At 41.1% G+C, this 22,725-nt stretch overlaps 1 protein-coding gene across 1 annotated transcript in view; it reads left to right on the plus strand.

The window, feature by feature from the left end:
• The window catches only part of CEMIP2 (cell migration inducing hyaluronidase 2), a 179,424-nt gene that overhangs the window by 150,273 nt on the left and 6,426 nt on the right, over positions 1 to 22,725 (plus strand). Inside the window, exons 22-23 of the mRNA XM_082265489.1 lie at positions 3,587 to 3,735; positions 9,150 to 9,256. Of these exons, the coding sequence (XP_082121615.1) occupies positions 3,587 to 3,735; positions 9,150 to 9,256 (256 nt within the window). The remainder of the gene's footprint in view (positions 1 to 3,586; positions 3,736 to 9,149; positions 9,257 to 22,725) is intronic.

Raw genomic sequence — 22,725 nt, forward strand, 5'->3', positions numbered from 1 at the left:
GCCTGCACAATATACCCATTGAATAAAAAAAAATAAAAAATTGGTCTGCTTGAAAAAAACAGAAAAAGGTAAAGCCTTCAGGCAATGAAGAGCAATCTTCTTTTTTTTTTCTTCAGTGCTGGACACAAAGGGTAACGAAATGCTCTCAAGGTGAAAGGCAGAAACCCTTTTGGTCCTTGAGATAACAAATCTGACCCATCCAGTAGAGGCCAAAGTAGAGAGTAGTGAGCAAATGGAATTGTTCTGTGAGTGGATGCTATCAATCCTAGTGCTCGCATGCAGCTCCACAGGAAAGACCAATTTTAGGACTATAGTTTCTGACCTGATTCGCAGTTTTCACAACTTTCCCCGGGACAGGAATACTCTTGCCTGAAAGGTTTCCAGGAGAAGGCTCAAGTACTCCAAGTGATGTGGCAGAATCAGAGAACTTCTCAATGTTCAGCAGCCATCTGAAGTCCTCCAAGGTCTGCATCACAATTGACAAATTTGAAATCAAGGCCAGAGAGGTCTACCCTTGCAACAACAGAGGTAGAGGTAGTCCAGGAACCCAGTGACCGAAATACCTCTAAGATGACCAAAATCCATAACTGGTGTGAGAACTTTTGTGAAGCCTCTTCGGGCCGAGGCAAGGTCAAAGGGAAGGGCCACAAACTAGAAGTGCTTTTTGTCCACAGCAAAGTATAGACCATTGCTGATGACCTAGAAGATTTTGAATGTGTTAATATACATTCTTTGTTGATGGATGCTGAGAAGTCTCCATGATAAAGAGTTGCAATTACTGACCAAATATGTTCATCCAAAACTTTCTAACATGTGTGAAGGCATTGAGAACCTTTAAATCCAAGTTGAAGTGAATGCCACCTTAGAAATTAAGAACTGTAAATGGGTTTGGGTAAAAAAACCCTTTACATTTCCTTTTTCTGGCTGGAGGAACGGAAATGATAACCCTCTGATTCAACAATTCCTAAATGGCTGAAAGAAGGTTTGTTCAGTGTTGCTGGATAGCTGCGGGATCATGTGACCAGACAGGATTTAAAATGGGTAAGTACTGTACACACACCACCTTCTTTTTTTTTTTTTTTTTTTTTTTTTGTACAGGTTAGGTAGGAAGAGGGGGGAGGGACCATTTTTTAAGAATAGATAGTGTTAGGCTTTTCATCCTCTTTGAACTAGGAAATTTGTGCTTCTTGCTTAACTTCCAGGATATTCAATATCCGGCCTGAATCCACCAGTAGCTGTTGATAACAGAAACATCTTCCAATTCATGCAAAAAATATAGTAGAATTTAAAGAGACATCAAATCTAAGGACATTAGTTAAATGTATCCGATGTGAGTGGTTTATAGACTAAATGGGGCTGTCCTTCAGTATTCTATGTACCTATTGTCCATTCCTCCTGTAAGTGCAGTATAACCCTAGGTTTCTTACCTTCAAGCTGTGTCCCTCAATGGAGGAGAAAATAAAAGTTATTTTACTGTAAACTGTTGAAAGTGAAAAATGTGCCAACAGAAAGATTGTATTACACTTTGTCAGTTTTTAAAAATTCATTCAATTGTAGCGTCACATTTTACATTTGGGATCCACCCCAAACCACATGCAGAGAGGTAGCACTCTGTACCTGTGGTTACCTGGGTGCCAGGGATATAATGGATACACTTTTTTTTTTTTTTTTTTCTCCAGTTACATCCAATGGGTGGCACAGGAGACCTTTACAAATATTAAAATTAAGAAAAGGGGGTGATGGTGGGCTTCAAGAGTGAATTAAAATCAATAAATTATTATAAAATATATATAGGTGTTGGTGTTGTGTTTGTTAGATGAGGTCTTGTATCTCTATAAACTAAACCAATATCCTAATACCCATTAAGTTGTGAATGTGCTTCAATACAAATTGTGATGAAACATTTATAGCGTGATAAAAACAATCTCTAAAGTGCTTGGTGCTTCAAATTATATACATTCAAATATAAAAAACTGTTAACAAATTATGTGATTACGAAAGTCCGTTTTTAAAATAATCAAAGATAGTTCAATCAAACAAATGTGCGACTTCAATCTCAATATAAACGATCCAAAAAGTGCTTCTGTGCAAATAAGATGTTGTGACTTATTTCCTCCACCAGATGTCACTTCTTGGTGCTCTAAATTCTCACCTCAAATAAATAAATAAACCGCCTGTGTTTATATGCCTTTTCCTTTGGTGTGGTTCCTTATGGCTCCCGGGGCCTTCCTAAGGGATCCTGTATGTAATCCCGATACTAGATGTACCTCTAGGGCTCCTTATTGGGGCTCCTTGTATCGCGGGTTCTTTGCTACCACGACCTCAGGGGCTCATCAAATAAAGAGGGCCATCATGGTGCAGTATTATAAACGATTTATTGCACTTACATTAAGTTTTCTTGTTATCAGCATAAATCAACCTGAACAACGCTATGGGGACATCGCTCCGTCCATTACGTCACTTCCTTTTTTTTGGGGCACCTCCTACGCGTTACGTCACGTGACTTCCTGAGGAAGTCACGTGACGTAACGTGTAGGAGGTGCCCCAAAAAACCGGATAGTTGCCGGATAGGTGCCCCAAAAAAACGGATAGTAATAGACTGGTTGATAGTATCAGTATCGTGGTGCAGCATTAAGAAGTGATTTAAATTGCCCCGGATAGCGCAGGAACCACTATATATATATATATATATATATATATATATATATATATATATATATATATATATATATATATATATATATATATATATATATATATATATATATATATACACATTTCTTTACAAATATTTGAACCATTAATTTTCCCCTTTATGTTTTGAGGGTAAAATTGCATTTCAGTGTGCTCTTTTGATGACCTCATTTTAACATGTTTAAGAAACCGATTAAAAGGTCATTCAGGCATATTGTATTTAGTAGGTGGAGTGCTAAACTATCTGATAGATTTATGGATCTGCTAGAAACCGCATTGGGTGAGATTTGTCTTTCAGTTCCTACATACCTGTTATGGCCAATTTGAGGGTTTCCCACTTTCCCTGTTGGAAATTGTATTATATATTGTAGAGAATGTAACAGGGGGCACAGAGACATGCAAAGGTAGTGGGAGCATGCCAAAAACAATGGCAGAGGGATGTGGTGGATGATCAGAGACAAACAAGAAGCCTACCAGGCGCCATCTATAATGAATGACTGTTTAATGATTCTTGTATTTTTATTATGTTTATGTCCTAAAATAGTACATTGGAATTATACACTCTTTTGGTTAAAGTTTTTATGCTTCTGAAATATGTTGGAGGCCGAATGCTGAAATTATAGTAGTTTAAAAGGTAACTGATGGAATGTTTTCAGACCTCCTGTTTATTGACTTTAACCTTCTGGCGCTCATTCTATCCAGTGATGTATTCCTAGAGTCCAACTACAGTGAGGAAACATAAATGAGTATCTGCTTAATTACTTGTCTCTCTTGCCCTGACAGTAAGCAATGTCATCATATGTTTGCATATTCAGTTTGTGAAGACTGGTATAGTATTGGCAATGCCCTGTTGCAGTTGGCAATTCCTTATGCTGCTTTTGTGTGCTTTTAGGTTAATGGCACCAAGTATTCATTCCAGAAAACTGGTTTATTAGTTGTGGTCATCGATGCTTGCACTGGAACAGTTAAAGAAGACTTGCACTTTCCACAAGAAAATTCTGAGCAACTGGAAAAATATTTAAGAAGCAAAGTTCCTCAAAGGTACTTGTCAGTAATGTTTCAGAACTGTTTTCTTTGAAACACACAAAGGTTTGAATAGTAATTTATGGTTAAAAGGGCAGTTCGGGATTTAAAAAAAAAAAGATACTCACCTAGGTGGATGCAGCATCGATCTGATGCTGCATTTGTTCCACGCCGGCTCTGCACTGAGAACTGAGCAATCAAAGACCGCTGATTGCTCAGTTCTCAGAATTCTGTGAGCAGAAAGCTGGGACTGTCAATGGTTTTAAAAATGAAGGTTTTAGTTGCACAACATTTGCAAATCTATGTGTCGCACTGCCTTGCCAAGGCTCCTCTGTTAAGTGTGGCCTAATCTTTCAAAGTAACCATGTTGTATCTTGTATAGCAATGGATAAATTAATGGCAAATATGTCTAGCGGCAGCCCGTTCCCCCTTAAAGGCACAGAGACACACCAGAAGCTTAGAAAAGCACAATGACAGCTGAAGCCATCAAGTGTGTCCCCATTCCAATTCGAGCAAGCAAAATGACAACAATTTATAACTAGCTTTTAGAGCAGGATAATGAGGCAGTGCAGCTTCTACATATATATATCTACATATATATATATACATATATATATATATATATATATATATATATATATATATATATATATATATATATAATATATATATAATATATATATAATATATATATATATATATATATATATATATATATATATATATATATATATATATATATATATATATATCTATATATATATATATATATATATATTTGCAAATGTGCAACTAAAACCTCTGTTTTTAATGCAAACGGTTATATTATTAGTGTAATTTTTGTTTTGTTTTTTCAAGGCTAGCTGGTAAGTGTGTTTGGAAAAGTATGTGCTATTCATATATAAAGGACCATTTTAGGCACCTAGATCCATTGCTGTGTATAATAAGCCCCTGTATGATTCTTATTTTATTTGTCATGCTTTAAAGTATATCTTTACAGTAGATTGGATAAATAGAATTTTGTTTATTTTGCTAAACCAAAAAGTTTTAGGTTGTTATGTGTTATAAACCACCTATTGCAAGTACAGTTTCTAGCAAACATATTCTTTTGAAAGTTTTTAAAGAGGAGCTCTGGTCATTTGTACAAAAATTAAAGTCACTGGTTGCAAATACTGTAGCTGCTGACTTTTAATAAACACACACTTACTAGCATTGGGGTCCAGTGCTGCCTTCACCTGGGCTGGTTCTTCGCTGGTCTGATGCTGACATCTTGCTTGTGGGAAGCCAACTGTGATTTCCTGTGGCTTCATAGCTAGCTCAGCAAGGTGCATGCGCAGGTCACACTGTACTTTCGGAAATTGACCTGCAGCCGACGGGGGTGGGGGGGGGACATTTCACCAGTAAAGTTTTTGGGTCTGATCACTCCATAAAAATAAATATAAATTAAGCCCAGCATTTCCCATGCTAAAAGGCAAGCATGTGAAAGGATGTGTGAATAATGTGCCAAATGATTAACATTGCTATCCTTATCTTTTTGACTGTTTTTCTTTTGATTTAACAATGCTAGGCTGTTAGCCGGGTTAGCGATGGGCAGATTGTTCCCTGAGAACAGGGACTCTTGCTGTAATTCTAGCCCAACAGTGACGTTGTATAGGAAAAAGGATTGTGCCAAAAGCACAGATTTCAAGACCACAGATTATAATAATTGGACCTTTATAATTATCTGTTATAGGTATTTATAGACAAAGGAACACAGTGCTAAAGCAAGAATTAAAAAAAGAAATATAGAAACCATGTCATATTTACAGTAGTAGCATTGCTGAAATCAAGCTGATTTACCAATCAGATTCACATATTTATTTATTTTGGAATAAATAGAAAATTCTAGCTTTCATGTTTTTTAATTCTTTCTGTTTTTATATAAATAATAACTGAACTCCTAAAGTGCTTTATCCACTTAAATTACCCCCCCCCCCTATTTTTTTTTTTTTTAATTAAAGCCAAAATTCAGGTTAACTTTCGCTTGGCTTAAACAAAGTATTTCCCTTACTAATTGATGCAGTTGGTCTCAGCGTTACATAAACTGTATGTAGCATCAGCTACATATACTGCTGTGTTCCAGCAGCAGTGCGGGGATTTCCCATCTACTCTATAAAAAATGGTGCATTATCCCTTTAAGAAATCGGTTTCCAAATCTAATTAATTATAAAAGCAATTCTGTGCAAATAAGTGCAACATTCACATCAACAGCGCTTATCCAACTTTGTATGCTAAAGGCAGAATATTTACCTCAATTCCACCAATGGATAAAACTATGTAAATTTCAACATGAATATATTGTGCTGGAAGTGTACCTCAATGTTAGGACCACCCATGCTTACCCCACACCACAATGTATACATGCTTATCTGATGGCAAGACCTCTGAATTACAGGAGGTTTACAGCACACTAATTATAGGACCTCTAGGGCCAATGTTGAGCATAACCCCATATGTTGCCAGAACAAAATTGTGTTGGGCTGAGTGCTTCTCAGCCATTCACAAGGAAGGCCTCATATTTTTATGAATTTTTATGTATACATATTTTTATGTATTTTTATGAATGATAGAAGGCTTCCTCTGATTGGCTGGAGTGGATTGCAACGTTATCCACCCACCTTTCCACGTCTGTCGGGGGATACCTTGTTTTCGTTGGAACAAATACAAGGTGAGAAGCACTCAGTCCATTTATTATTTTGTTCTATTAACAAATAAGTCCCTCTACTCCTGTTGGAACACAGTGCTGTATGCTGTATCTAGCTAATAATGACAGTTTATACAGCGCTGGCAGCAGTTAGTAAAGGAAATGGTTTGTTTAAGCCAGCGGCCCAAATTAACTGTTTAAAGTGAAAGTACAGCTGCTGCCTCAGTTTTTTTAATGGCAATTTGCATATACTCAAGAATGTTATGAAGCGATAACTAGAGCCTGTGTTTCGGGAACTGACGGCGAAGTGCCAGGTTTGGAAAACACTTCCTCTAACCCCAGTAGGGCGGGTTAATCTGCTGAAGATGACCTTTCTTCCCAAGTTCCTGTATATTTTTGGGAATACCCCGATCCCCATACCGGCTGCTTTTTTCAGTAGACTGGATGATGTAATTTCCTCCTTTGTGTGGGCTGGGGCCGTTCCTCGTATAGCTAGATGGAAGCTGCAACTGCCATTGTCCTCCGGAGGACTTGCGCTGCCGTGCTTCAAAAATTACCAATGGGCAGCGGTACTAGTTATTGTACGCTGGTGGTTTGCCCAAATTTGATTGAACCCGGTGGTTACCCTGGAGGCTGCGATCATGGGTTCGTATGCAGCATTAACGAATTTGGTTTACAGGGGAGTGGGTGCTGCCCCTCAGGCGACACCTTCTATGCGGACTGTGGTGCGAGTGTGGGAGAAAATGTTGGTGGCCACGGGCAAGGTTGGGACTGTCTCGCCTCACACTCAGCTGTGGGGCAACCCGAAGCTGTCGCATCTCTGGTCTATCCCCAACCCCGGTGTGTGGGTACGGCATGGGGTGGTTAAGCTAAAACAGATCATGCCAGCGGGCTCCCTGCTGACCTTTCCGGTTCTACGCGATCGATTATTAGCTCCCATCTTGGATGCTGTTTAGATATCTACAGCTAAAACATGCGGTGCAGACGCAGTTTCCGACACCTCCTGTAGTTGCTCCTCACATGGTGGAGCGGTTTTTGACCATGCATAATGCGGACAAGCTGTTATCCTCAATTTATCTCCACCTCACGTGTGGACGCCTGGAACGCGACCCCCCTCCTGTTCCGGCATTGGCGGCAGGATATTCCTGGGCTGTCGGGAGGAGGACTGGGACCATTGCATCCACCATTCTGTACCCATGGTGATTTTGGCCAGAGACAGGTTTATCTAGCTTAAATGCCAGCATAGAGTGTACTATACCCCGCAGCGTTTGGCTCGGATATATCGCACCCAATCAGACACATGCCCTAAATGTCAGCAGGTGATGGGAACTTATTTTCATGTAATATGGGAATGCTCATTGATTCAGGACTACTGGAGGAATGTTGCCCAATAACCAAGTGTTGTGCTGGCCTTGTCTGTGCCATTGAATCCTAGAGTGCTCCTCTTGGATATGGGGGATCTGGTGACACAGGCGACGCACCCAAAGCTCCTGCTGTTTTTCTGTTTTTTCTCTGTTTTTATGCCAGGAAAGCCCTACTGCACAACTCCCCCCCCCCCCCCCACAGTTGCGCAATGGCACGCACTTGTGGACTCGGCCCTTCCCCTTTATAAGCTGACTTATATTGGAAGACAGTGCCCCCAGAAGTTTGGGAAGATTTGGGATGCTTGGATTGCTGCCAGGTCTTTGCAGCTCTAGTCTATTTTTATTATAAAATTATTTTTATGCCCCGGTGGTAATTGTTGCTGTACAGATGATGACCGGGGCGTGTAGGGAAGGGGGGCTGCTTTTAGGCCTTCCTTGGCTCTACCCTCTGGATCTCCCCCCCCCCCCATGGAGACCCACTATCCTCGGTGGGTCGGGACTTGCTAAGGTCCTGACTGATGATGCTGTACACCCAAGTGGTAGGCTGTTACCTCATTTTCATTTCTTTTAGTATTGCTGTGATATGAGTGCACATGACCTTGCTGTTTTTGATTTTTCACGATGTACCTTGTTGGCAATGTTTGTTTTTGTGAATACTTCTTTTATCAATAAAACGTCCCTCTTTGCCATGAAACTGAACTTACTCCTATACTCCTTAAAAAAAAAAAAAAAAAAAAAAAAAAAACCTAAATTTTCACTGCGTTTCAGCCCTGCCAAAAAAGAACCAGCTGACATGTCAGTGATTCTCTCATTACCACAGCTGACAGTATGTAGCTTCTCTAACGGTTAATCCTTGTCTATGCTAAGTGTTGTCATGACTGCCACCCCAGGTTTCCTGTATCAGGGTGGCTCCTTTCTCTTGCAGCATCCTATGGAGTCACCCTTGCTTGCAGGACTAGAGTTGTCTCCCTATACTTAGTACATAGAAACACACAGCCTCATAGCTTACGATAGGAACACACTTCCCTACTCCAAATCTTAGTTGTATCTTCGTGCCTATCACACAAGCAGGAAGTTACATTTCTGGGGGGTGTTCTGTACACCATCTGTGTACAAAACTCCCCCAGGTAGCCACATTGCATTCCATTTTACAAAAAAATTACAGCACTACAGATTGAAAAGGAAAGGTAATTTTTATTAACATTCAAATACAATAGGACTTGTGTATCAATTATATACGCTATATTATTTTTATATTTATTTTTTCCCTAGAATAGTTACCCTATAAACTCCTGTAATTAAAGGCAATACTGTTATTACTGTTCTAGTGTATGCAAATTATTCTTTTCATGTGTGTTTTATGTTTTTCTTATTCCATTTTATAGATCAGTTGTTGTTTTGGCATCAAGGGGAAAGGTTTCAGATTTCAATAATCTTGCACAGCAATTGCATTTTCTTGGAACAGCCAAACCACCACTTCTTCAGATTAAAGGTGAGTTGTGTTGATCCGAGCAGGGCTCTAAACTTTTAAAACCAAAATCCACTATAGCAACCGTAATGAAAAGGTGCCTGTTTGTAACATTACTAGTTAGAAAATACCAAATATACATGTATAGTATCTCACAAAAGTGAGTACACCCCTCACATTTTTGTAAATATTTTATCATATCTTTTCATGTGACAACACTGAAGAAAAGATACTTTGCTACAATGTAAAGTAGTGAGTGTACCGCTTGTATAACAGTGTAAATTTGCTCTCCCCTCAAAATAACTCAACACAGTCATTAAAGAGGCTGTAAACCCATAGATTTTTTTTTTTTGCAACCTGAAAGAGAAACACATAATGAGCTAGTATGCATCGCTCATTATGAAATACTTACCTTAGAACGAGCCCCCACCGTGCCGCCTGTCAGTCTTTTGTGAGATACTGTATATAGTTACATAGTGAGGTTGAAAAAAAGACATCAGTCCATCCAGTTCAACCTATGGTGTGTGTATGTGTGTGTTTGTTTGTCAATAGTACATTGTATACCCCTGTATGTTGTGGTCGTTAAGGTGCCCATCGAATTGTTTTTTTTAAACAATCGACGCTCCCTGCTGATACCTAAGCTTGTGGAAGAGAATTCCACATCCTTACCGCTCTAACAGTAAAGAACCCTTTACGCAGTTTAAGGTTAAACCACTTCTCTTCTAATTTTAGTGAATGGCCATGTGTCTTTTGAAATTGCCTCTCACTGAAAAGTTTGTTCTATGCTAGGGTCGCCAGTCCCTTTATTAGCTTTGTTGCCCTTCCCTGGACTCTCTCCAGTTTCAGCACATCCTTCCTGAGGATCAATGCCCAGAACTGGACAGCATACTCAAGAATGTGGCTGGACCAAAGTCTTGTAGAGTGGGAAATTATCGTTATATCTCTGGAATAAATCCCCTTTTTAATACATGCCAGTATTCTGTTGGCTTTGCTTGCAGCAGCTTGGCATTGCATGCCATTGCTGAGCTTGTCATTTACTAGGACCCACAGGTCCTTTTTTATCCTTGATTCCCCCAAAGGTTCACCCCCTAGTGAGTAACTTGCCTTCGTAGTTTTGGCACCCAAATGCATTAACTTACATTTTCCAACATTAAACCTCATTTGCCATGTAGTTGCCCATACCATTATTTTGTTCAGGTCTTCTTGTAAGATTTCCACATCCTGCGCAGAAGTTATTGCCCTGCCTAGCTTTGTATCATCCGCAAATACAGAGATTGAGCTGTTAATCCCATCCTCTAGGGTCGTTTATAAATAAATTAAACCGGATTGGTCCCAGGACAGATCCTTGGGAGACCCCACTTTCCACACCAGACCATTCTGAGTACTCCCCATTTATAACCACCCTTTGGACTTGCCCCTGAAGCCAGTTTTCAATCCAGGTACTCACCCTTTGGTACATACCTGCATTCCTTAGTTTGTACAGTAAACGTTTGTAGGGAACTGTATCAAATGCCTTTGCAAAATCCAGATAACAAATAAAAAGGTCCTGGCGCTGGTCCTCTGGACAACCTCCTATGGAATAGTGAGAGTCAATAGTCCCAACAGTTAGCGAATGGGGGACAATGAATAAAATGTTACACATGATGCTGCCAAATCCCTGACACAAGATGATGTGTATAATGTAGAGAGGCTGGAAGGAGGGATGGCGCACAGCAGTGTAGTTTAGAACTGTTGCTCTTAAATAAAACCAACTGATGGACAGTGATGAAAGGGATAACAGGAAAGTTTATTGGTAATAATTAATCATAAAACCACCAACCAGTCCTGGGGACTATGAAGTTTTTCAAGTCTATTTCTGATTCTGTCTTCCGTTAACCTTGAGGGTGCTTCCTGATATGTATTATTAACAATAACATTACCGTCTAGGTTACTGTATCCCCCAGTTCTTTTGTGAAGACTGAGGAGAAGAATTCAGAACCTTTGCCTTCTCTCTGTCCTTTATAGCCAAGTTCCCTTCATCATCCCTTTATGGGGCCAATATGTTCTGGCCTTACTTTCTTACTATTTATATACTTAAATAATTTATTTTTCCTCACTCTCTTCCGCTATGTGCCTTTCGTGCTCCATCTTAGCTGCCTTGAGTGTGCTCTTACATTTCCTATTGCATTCTTTGTAATGTTGGGATGCTGCCAGTGACCCCTCAGCCTTGTATTTTTTGAAGCCCCCTTCTTTTTTGTTTTTATATGCATTTTTACTTTGTAGTTTATCCACCCAGGGTTTTATGTAGCTCTTTTAAACGTATTCCCTGTTGGAATGCACTGGCCAATACCTTTTATTTAGTATGTTCTTTAAAGCACTTACATTTTTCCTCTTCTTCTTTTTTTTCCTGGGATTCTATCCCATTTAATATCTAGCAAACAGCCCAGTTTAGGGAAGTTAGCTCTTTTGACATTCAGTGTCTTTGTATTACCCTTGTGTTTCCCATTTCTGTGATTTATGCAGAAACTAACCTGTGGTCACTGTTTCCTAAGTTGCCCCGTATTTCTACATCCTCGATCGGGTCTGTACTATTCGTAATCAGTAGGTCTAGTAATGCATTGTTTCTTGTTGGTACGTTCACCATCTGACTCATGAAATTATCCTGCGAAACATTTAGAAAATGGCAAGCTTTAGATGAATGCGCGGTTCCTTCTGCCCAGTCTATATCTGAATAATTAAAATCCCCCATTATAATGACATTTCCCGTCCTTGCCGCCATTCCAAGCTGTGATAGGAGGTCCGCCGCCCCCTCCTCCCTCTGGTTGGGGAGCCTATAGCATACACCCATTATTACTTTCCCCTTAGTTTCCTCCCTTTTGAAGCTTTACCCATAGGGATTCCACCTCCTCCCTAGCTCGTCCCTCATATTAACTTGCACATAATTTTTGCTATATAGGCATACCCCTCCCCCTTTTTTACCCTCCCTAGCTCTGCGATAAAGGGAATACCCCTGAATGGTTGCCAGCCAATTATGAGAGCTGTCAAACCAAGTCTCTGAAATTCCCACAAAATCAAAATCCTCCTCCTCCTACATTAGCAGCTCCAGTTCTTCCATCTTGTTAGCCAGACTTTTAGCATTTGGTATACAAACCTCGTAATTTTGTCCGGTTGCATACTATATCCTTGTTAGATGCTATGAGGCTGCACCTCAGATTTGTCAAATTACCTTGTGTTTTGGAATTCTGGTCACCCTACCACTAATGCCCCCAATATTGCCCACTAGACCTTGCTCCCCGCTGGCTAGCTCTACATCTGGACCCCCTCCCACCATCACCTAGTTTAAAACTCCCAGTAGGGCTGCACCCTCCCCATTTAGATGCAGTCCGTCCCTGCTAAAGAGCCGGTAACCGGCTAAGAAGTCAGCCCAGTTCTCCAGGAACCCGAACCCCTCCTTTCTACACCAGCTCCTCGGCTACTTGTTAACTTCCATAATCTCCCGCTGGACCTCTGGCCTGGCTCGAGGTCCTGGTAGTATTTCTAAGAATACTACTTTGGAGGTCCTGCTCCTTAATTTTGCTCCTAAGTCCTTGAAATAGTTTTTTAGGACTCTTCATCTTCCTCTAACTTTGTCGTTGGTACTCGCGTGTATAATGACAGCTGGGTCCTCCCCAGCCCCATCCAATAATCTGTCTACCAGATCCGTGATGTGCCGAACCTGAGCGCCTAGTAAACAACATACAGTTTGGCGCTTACGGTCTTTGTGACAGATTGCCCTCTCTCTCCTTCTAATAATTGAGTCCCCTACCACCAGAATCTTTCTTTACCCTTAGCCTCACTCCCACCCTCACTGGAGGAGTTCTTCCCCTGGCAGCTAGGGGCGTTGCTCTGCTCCAACAATGCTGATCCCTGACTGATTTCTCTAACGTCATGCAACAGGGCGTATTTATTGGGATGTTCCCGTCTAGGACCGGCCTCCTTGACTCTTTCCCCTCTACCCTTTCTACATGACACCCAACTACTCTGCTCTGGTAAAGAAGGGAAGAAGGCACTTCTAAGTGCAGTATACACAACCTTTATTGGCACACAAAGATAGAACACTTACAAAATGGTCGTTTTTTTTTAACGGCACATAACGACATCATGCGGGGTCAGTTCCTGGATTTCCACCACCCCCCTGCTGCTGGACCCTGGCCGAGGGGGAGACAGAGCCACAGGGACAGGAAGGGACCCGGCATGATGTCATTATGTGCCCGTTATACACGACCATTTTGTGTTACATCTTCTTGTGCCAATAAAGCTTGTCTATACTGCACTTAGAGGTGCCTTCTTCCCTTCTTTTCCTATTAGTTGGAGTTGCTTCTACTCTTCAGAAGAGCTGCCCTGGTGTCAGCGTAGTACTCCCCACCCCCATATGACCACGGAGGCCATCAACCTTCCACCATTGAGGATTGATCTCCCCAACAGAAGCGCCCTATGTTCCATGTACTTGCTACTCTGCTCTGATGCCTGCACCCTTGTATCTCCTCTGTCCTGGCCCCTGCTGGCAGCTGCAGGGTATGTTCCCAACTCTCCTTTAGTATAGAGCTTCTTCTCGGTATTTCCAGTTGCTTCCCTAGATTCAGGACCTGGGCTTCCAGGGAAGCAACGTTCTTAAATTTTGTGCAGCTGTATTCGCTCTTGATCAGATGATCGAGGATACATGCCACAAGATATGCACCGAGTCGCATCTCCACACCCGCCGAGCATCGTACCCACTAAATTTGATGGGGATACTTCTAGAAGATTAGGTATCTTGCTCTGTCCAAATTAACTGTTAATTAGCTTCCTGACTCTAATTTCTCAGCACACAGGTACTTCACTCAGCAGTACTCAGTTACTCCCAGTCACTCAGCACTACTCAATTTCCCACAGTCACTCAGCTCAGCTCAATTTCCCACAGTCACTCAGCTCGACTCAATTTCCCACAGTCACTCAGCTCGACTCAATTTCCCACAGTCACTCAGCTCGACTCAATTTCCCACAGTCACTCAGCTCGACTCAATTTCCCACAGTCACTCAGCTCTACTCAATTTCTCAGTCACTCAGCAGTGCCCAGTTTACAGTCCCTTAGCAGTACTGTTACACAGTCACTCAGCAGTGCTCAGCAAGCACTCAGCAGTACTCAGTTACTCACTCAGCAGTACTCAGTTACTCTGTCACTCAGCAGTACTCAGTTACTCTGTCACTCAGCAGTACTCAGTTACTCTGTCACTCAGCAGTACTCAGTTACTCTGTCACTCAGCAGTACTCAGTTACTCTGTCACTCAGCAGTACTCGGTTACTCTGTCAGTCAGCAGTACTCGGTTACTCTGTCAGTCAGCAATACTCGGTTACTCTGTCAGTCAGCAGTACTCGGTTACTCTGTCAGTCAGCAGTACTCGGTTACTCTGTCAGTCAGCAGTACTTGGTTTACTCTCAGTCACTCAGCAGTACTCGGTTACATTGTCACTCAGCAGTACTCTGTTACTCTGTCACTCAGCAGTACTCGGTTACTCTCAGTCAGTCAGCAGTACTCGGTTACTCTCAGTCAGTCAGCAGTACTCCGTTACTCTCAGTCAGTCAGCAGTACTCCGTTACTCTCAGTCAGTCAGCAGTACTCTGTTAATCTGTCAGTCAGCAGTACTCTGTTAATCTGTCAGTCAGCAGTACTCGGTTTACTCTGTCACTCAGCAGTACTCGGTTACATTGTCACTCAGCAGTACTCGGTTACATTGTCACTCAGCAGTACTCGGTTACTCTCAGTCAGTCAGCAGTACTCGGTTACTCTCAGTCAGTCAGGAGTACTCGGTTACTCTGTCAGTCAGCAGTTCTCGGTTACTCTGTCACTCAACAGTACTCAGTTACTCTTAGTCAGCAGTACTCGGTTACTCTGTCAGTCAGCAGTACTGGGTTACTCTGTCACTCAGCAGTACTGAGTGCCCATTCACAAAAAAGGTAGTAGGGAGGAATCGAGCAACTATAGACCAGTGAGTCTGACATCAATAGTAGGCAAATTAATGGAAACCCTATTAAAGGATAGAATTGTGGAACATCTTAAATCCCATGGATTGCAAGATGAAAAACATGGGTTTACTTCAGGGAGATCATGTCAAACAAATCTTATAGATTTTTTTGACTGGGTGACTAAAATAATAGACGGTGGAGGTGCAGTAGACATTGCATATCTAGATTTTAGTAAGGCTTTTGACACTGTCCCACATAGAAGACTTATCAATAAACTACAGTCATTGAACATGGACTCCCATATTGTTGAGTGGATTAGGCAGTGGCTGAGTGACAGACAACAGAGGGTTGTAGTCAATGGAGAACATTCAGAACAAGGTCATGTTACCAGTGGGGTACCTCAGGGATCTGTACTGGGACCAATTTTGTTTAATATCTTCATAAGTGATATTGCAAAATGCCTCGATGGTAAGGTTTGTCTTTTTGCTGATGACACAAAGATATGTAACAGGGTTGATGTTCCTGGAGGGAAATGCCAAATGGAAAAGGATTTAGGAAAACTAGAAGAATGGTCAGAACTCTGGCAACTGAAATTTAATGTGGATAAGTGCAAGATAATGCACCTGGGGCGTAAAAACCCAAGGGCAGAATATAGAATATTTGACACAGTCCTGACCTCAGTATCTGAGGAAAGGGATTTAGGAGTAATTATTTCAGAAGACTTAAAGGTGGGAGGACAATGTAATAGAGCAGCACGAAATGCCAGCAGAATGCTTGGATGTATAGGGAGAGGTATAAGCAGTAGAAAGAGGGAAGTGCTTATGCCGCTGTACAGAACACTGGTGAGACCTCACTTGGAGTATTGTGCGCAGTACTGGAGGCCATATCTCCAGAAGGATATAGATACTCTAGAGAGAGTTCAGAGAAGAGCTACTAAACTAGTACATGGATTACAGGAAAAAACTTACCAGGAAAGGTTAAAGGACCTTAACATGTATAGCTTGGAAGAAAGAAGAGACAGAGGGGATATGATAGAAACCTTTAAATACATAAAGGGAATCAACTCGGTAAAGGAGGAGAGCATATTTAAAAGAAGAAATACTACCACAAGAGGACACCGTTTTAAACTAGAGGGGCAAAGGTTTAAAAGTAATATGAGGAAGTATTACTTTACTGAGAGAGTAGTGGATGCATGGAATAACCTTCCTGCAGAAGTGGTAGCTGCAAATACAGTGAAGGAGTTTAAGCATGCATGGGATAGGCATAAGGCTATCCTTCATATAAGATAGGGCCAAGGACTATTCATAGGATTCAGATATATTGGGCAGACTAGATGGGCCAAATGGTTCTTATCTGCCGACACATTCTATGTTTCTATGTTACTGGGTTACTCTGTCACTCAGCAGTACTGGGTTACTCTGTCACTCAGCAGTACTGGGTTACTCTGTCACTCAGCAGTACTGGGTTACTCTGTCACTCAGCAGTACTGGGTTACTCTGTCACTCAGCAGTACTGGGTTACTCTGTCACTCAGCAGTACTGGGTTACTCTGTCACTCAGCAGTACTGGGTTAGTCTGTCACTCAGCAGTACTGGGTTAGTCTGTCACTCAGCAGTACTGGGTTAGTCTGTCACTCAGCAGTACTGGGTTAGTCTGTCACTCAGCAGTACTCAGTTACTCACAATCACTCAGCAGTACTCAGTTACTCACAATCACTCAGCAGTACTCAGTTACTCACAATCACTCAGCAGTACTCAGTTACTCAACAGTACACAGCAGCATGTAGAAAGGCCTCGGCTGTCCAAGTTGGCGCTTTAAATTGAACCAAACGCCCCAGCCTTTCATGATAAAAATTGGGCACTATAAAGGCCAACAAATTAGCCCACACAGGGATTTAAAGTGTTAGGTACCTAACTAGGTTAACTTTAAATCTTCCATTAATGTGCCACAAGAACAATCTTATTAGCTATTCTCATATACCATGAGAAATATCTGAAAAGTGAGCTGTGCATCAAAAAGCATGTAGAAACATGTAGCAGGTGGCTATTTCCACATTACCAGCTGCTAATGATTATTCTTGTCTCTGGCTGCAAGCTTATCACAGTAGGACATTTCTGCTTCCATCTTTTCAGGAAAATGGAACATTATCTTGAGGGGCATGGTGCCGAAGTCTTGAGCTTGAATTTTTTTGAACACGTTAATTAAAAATGTCAGTACTTCAACCCAGTACTGATAAAATATTTAAAAATGCACATTGCTGAAATGTAATCAGCTTGAAACTTTGAGTTTTTTGTCTTGCTGTGTGGACAGAGAAAAGTCAAAATGTATTTGTCTCTTCTTTCAGTAAGTGCTTGCTTTTAGCTCAGGCAGGTACGTTCTTTTCCCTGTACCTATACTTTAGTGAAGGGTCAGTTTGCCCAAAACTAAATTTTCAGTTTTTGGTAGATGCTGGAGCATTAAACGGCTCATTTACACTATACGTCTTTTAAACAAAGTATGAATGCATATGCAAGCAAAAGGAATGTATTTCAATGAGCCTTGGCCTTTGCGGTACTTTCACGTGCACTTAAAATACAGCATGCTGCTTTTTTTCACACCGGAATACCCATAAACCTTAAAAAAACTCATGTAAATGCAATTGTGACTTTCTGTGTAAATGAGCCCTGAAAGTTTCCTAAGCCTAGGTTCACACTGAGTGCAGGTTTGAAAACCTGTGAGTTCAGCTGAACTAGCATGATTTCAAACCAGCATTTTAGTCAGACTTTGGGGGCAAATTCAGACATCTGTCTGGGTTTATCCCTTTATTCCAGACATCTTTGTGGGTGCAGGAACTTCTTTTGGGAATCAGTGCTGCGCCGATTCGGACAGTGCCGTTGCCAGCAATAGGCTCCAATTTGACATGCGATTTGACATGTCAAATCACCCCGATGTGAACAGGGGCTAAATCTCCCCAGCACTCTATTTTGATGTTTCTGCACTTGTATTCCTGAGGTCTGCACATCTGCTGTGGCGATTAAAAGGAGTCCTGCTCCTCCTACTCTTCATGCTCTCCCTTGTACTCTAAGGGAATGCAGTAGGAGGAACAGAAACAGAAATGTGTACAGGAACATTTAAAAATCCCAGGTGGGCAGAAAAAAAAAAATCAGGAGCATTGAAATGAAGATCTTACTGTTTGTGTATCCAAGAGCTACAAAATGCCAGCAGCTGACAGATCCCGCCTCCACCTTTAACATTTTGAGGCCATGTGTTTTGATTGGTGCACATCTGTTTCAGGTTACTACTTCAGATGATACAGAGGATAGACTGCATACCAACTAGCAGAGGATTGCAGCGGCATACCATTAATTTTTATCATGACAGGTTTGCATAAAAACAGAAAAATAAGTTACATACAGTATCTCACAAAAGTGAGTACACCCCTCACATTTTTGTAAATATTTTATAATATCTTTTCATGTGACAACACTGAAGAAATGACACTTTGCTACAATGTAAAGTAGTGCGTGTACAGCTTGTATAACAGTGTAAATTTGCTGTCCTCTCAAAATAAATCAACACACAGCCATTAATGTCTAAACCGCTGGCAACAAAAGGGAGTACACCCGTAAGTGAAAATGTCCAAATTAGGCCCAAAGTGTCAATATTGTGTGTGGCCAACATTTTCTAGCACTGCCTTAAGCTTCTTGGGCACGTAGTTTACCAGAACTTGACAGGTTGCCACTGGAGTCCTTTTCCACTCCTCCATGACGACATCATGAAGCTGGTGGATGTTGGAGACCTTGCACTCCTCCACCTTCCGTTTTGAGGATGCCCCATAGATGCTCAATAGGGTTCATGTCTGGAGACATGCTTGGCTATTCCATCACCTTTACCCTCAGCTTCTTTAGCAAGGCAGTGGTTATCTTGGAGGTGTGTTTGGAGTCATTATCATGTTGGAATACTGCCCAGTCTCCGAACGGAGGGGATCATGCTCTTCTTCAGTATGTCATAGTACATGTTGGTATTCATGGTTCCCTCAATGAACTGTAGCTCCCCAGTGCCGGCAGCACTCATGCAGCTTCAGACCATAACTCTCCCACCACCATGCTTGACTGTAGGCAAGACACACTTGTCTTTGTACTCCTCACCTGGTTGCCCCCACGCACGCTTGACACCATCTGAACCAAATACGTTTATCTTGGTCTCATCAGACCACAGGACATGGTTCCAGTAATCCATATCCTTAGTCTGCTTGTCTTCAGCAAACTGTTTGCAGGATTTCTTGTGCATCATCTTTAGAAAAAGGCTTCCTTCTGGTACAACACTCATGCAGACCAATTTGATGCAGTGTGTGGCGTATGGTCAGAGCACTGACAGGCTGACCCCAACCCCACCCCTTCAACCTCTGCAGCAATGCTGGCAGCACTCCTACGTCTATTTCCCAAAGACAACTTCTGGATATGACGCAGAGCATGTGCACTCAACTTCTTTGGTCGACCATGGTGAGGCCTGTTCTGAGTGGAACCTGTCCTGTTAAACCCCTCTATGGTTTTGGTTTGGTCACCCTGCTGCAGTTTAGTTTCAGGGTCTTGGCAATCTTCTTATAGCCTAGGCCATCTTTGTGTAGAGGAACAATTCTTTTTTTCAGATCCTCAGATAGTTCTTTGCCATGAGGTGCCACGTTGAACTTTCAGTGACCAGTATGAGAGAGTGAGAGCGATAACACCAAATTTAACATTCCTGCTCCCCATTCACACCTGAGACCTTGTAACCCTGATAAGTCACATGACATTGGGAAGGGAAAATGGCTAATTAGGCCCAATTTGGGCATTTTCACTTAGGGGTGTACTCACTTTTGTTGCCAGCGGTTTAGACATTAATGGCTGTGTGTGGAGTTATTTTGAGGGGACAGCAGATTTACACTGTTATACAAGATGTACACTCACTACTTTACTCTATAGCAAAGTGTCATTTCTTCAGTGTTGTCACATGAAAAGATCTAAAAAAATATTTACAAAAATGTGAGGGGTGTACTTTTGTGAGATACTGTACGTAGACCACTCTTTGGAATATTTATGATTTTGTCGTTTGTTTTTCATTATTTGCTCCCATAGAGCTTACCTATAATAAAACCAGACCAGTCCAAACCTCGTTTTCAAAACTCTGCCCGCCCTTTGCATCCTTCTACTCCATTCATAGAAGCCGTACTATAGCTTCCATGAATAAAACGCAATCTATAAAGGAAGGAACATATTATGTAATTAATGGTCATTCCATTCAAACACAACATCCAAGTCTACTGGTTACAAATGCATAGTCTACAGGCCTTTTTAGGTGTTCCATTTAATCCCATTGCTCAAAAATAAAATCATAAAATATTCTCTTTATTATTTATACCTTCCCGCCCAGCTTATAACAGAATGTGACGTCCTCTCAGAAAGCGCTGCTAGCCCTGCCATGCAGCAGAGCGAACTGTCACCAGCTGTATCCACTGGACACAGCTGATGATTGATCAGTGTACAGGCTTGCCTGCCCGTACCATGTGACCAATATGACCAATCACAGCAGGTCACTTGAGGGTTTTAAACAATGGATGGCTTCCTTTCAAGCCATTCATTGTGTACAATTGTGTTGCTAGCTGTGATTTGGTCAATCACAGCCCATTTGTACCATGTGATTAGTTTTGACCAATCACAGCTAATCGCAACACATCAAACTGAATGAATTGGTTACATTCAGTAAAATGCTTGCTTATAGCAATGTAATACACTGCTAAAAACAAAGTGTAAAGAAAAAGAACATTCTGATCACTTTCCCAGAGAAGTACAATGTTTCTTGGTTCTGGGGGAATCTAGGATAAAAAACGACCCTGGGGGTCCTAGTAGACGGCTCAGCAATGGCATGCAATGCCAAGCTGCTGCAAGCAAAGCCAACAATATTGGCATGCATTCAAAAGGGGATTTCCTCCAGAGGTAAAACAATAATTATTCCACTCTACAAGACTCTGGTCCGGCCACATCTCGAGTATGCCATCCAGTTCTTGGCACCAGTCCTCAGGAAGGATGTGCTGGAACTGGAGAAAGTCCAGAGAAGGGAAACAAAGCTAATAAAGGGACTAGAGGATCTCTGCTATGGGGAAAGACTACAAGCATTAAACAAATTCTCTCTGCAGAGGAAACGCTTGAGAGGGGATAAGATAGTGATGTACAAATTCTGTACTGGTGACTCTAGCATAGGGAAAAAAACTTTTCGGTGAATGGGAATTTAAAAAAACGCCCGGCTATTCAATGGAATTGGAAGAGAAGTGGTTTACCTTAAACTGTGTAGAGGGTTCTTCACTGTCAGAGCGGTAAGGATGTGGTATCAGCAGAGAGTATTGATTGTTTAAAAAAAAAAAAATTATTTGGCACCTTAACAATCGCAACATACAGGGATATACAGTGAACTCTTGACACAGACACAAGCACACATTCCACAGGTTAATAATAATAATAATAATAATTTTTTTTTCAAAACGTTATGCCAAAAAAGTACAAACCCACCATGGCTGATACTAAATACCTTGGACTGTCCACTTTCCAAAAAGGGGTGATTTGTGGGGTTATTTTCACTGTCCTTGCATTTTAGGGACTCATTAAATGAGCTACAATGTCAGTACATCAGGATTGATCAATTTACTGATGTATACCATAGTTTGTGGACTTTCTAACTTTCCTACAGACTAAATAAGATACACTGATTTGTTTTATTTTCACCAAAGAAAAGTAGCAGAATACATTTTGGCCTAAGTTTATGAACAATTATTTTTTTGCAAAAGATTATACATAATTAAAAAAAAAAAAAAATTCAATACTTTTTTGCTGAAAAAACCCAGTGGTTATTAAATACCACCAAAAGAAAGCTCTAGTTGTATGAACAAAATTATAAACATGTAGTTAGGGTACAGTATTGCATGTCTGCGCAATTGTCATACACAGCGTGACAGCGCTGAAAACTGGCCTGGACAGGAAGGAGGTAAAAGTGGCCAGTATTGAAGTAGTTAATTTATAAAAATGAGATTAAATAAAAAATAAATATACAAAGCAGTTTTGCGAACGCATCAGATCTACCACCAACCGCCTGCAAGCATTGTAATTTCTTCCTTTGGAAATGGCTATGTGGTTTAGCAATGGCTGGGAAAGAGTAGTTAATCCTGTTAAAAAAAAACACCTATGACATTATTATTATTATTATATAGGATTTATATAGCCCCGAGAGTTTACGCAGCGCTTTTACATCTGAGTATATATACATTATGTCTGTCTTTACACCAATTTGAGGAGCCTGTATAGAGGTATTTATTTTTTACACAATAGGGATTTTACAAATGAATAATAAACCATGAGAATTTTTACACGTGTATTTTTGAGTAGCGAGAGTTTGTGGCACCTAAAAAGCCCCAAAGAATGTGTATTTGTTCATGAACCACTTAATACGAGGTGAACCTCTTCTTCATCCGCCCATCCTCAGTTCATCGTAGGATGGAACCATGATAGTAAGTACTGTCCCTTGCTC

Source organism: Pelophylax lessonae (assembly GCF_965119305.1).
Source record: "Pelophylax lessonae genome assembly, chromosome: 1".
Classification (NCBI taxonomy): domain Eukaryota; kingdom Metazoa; phylum Chordata; class Amphibia; order Anura; family Ranidae; genus Pelophylax; species Pelophylax lessonae.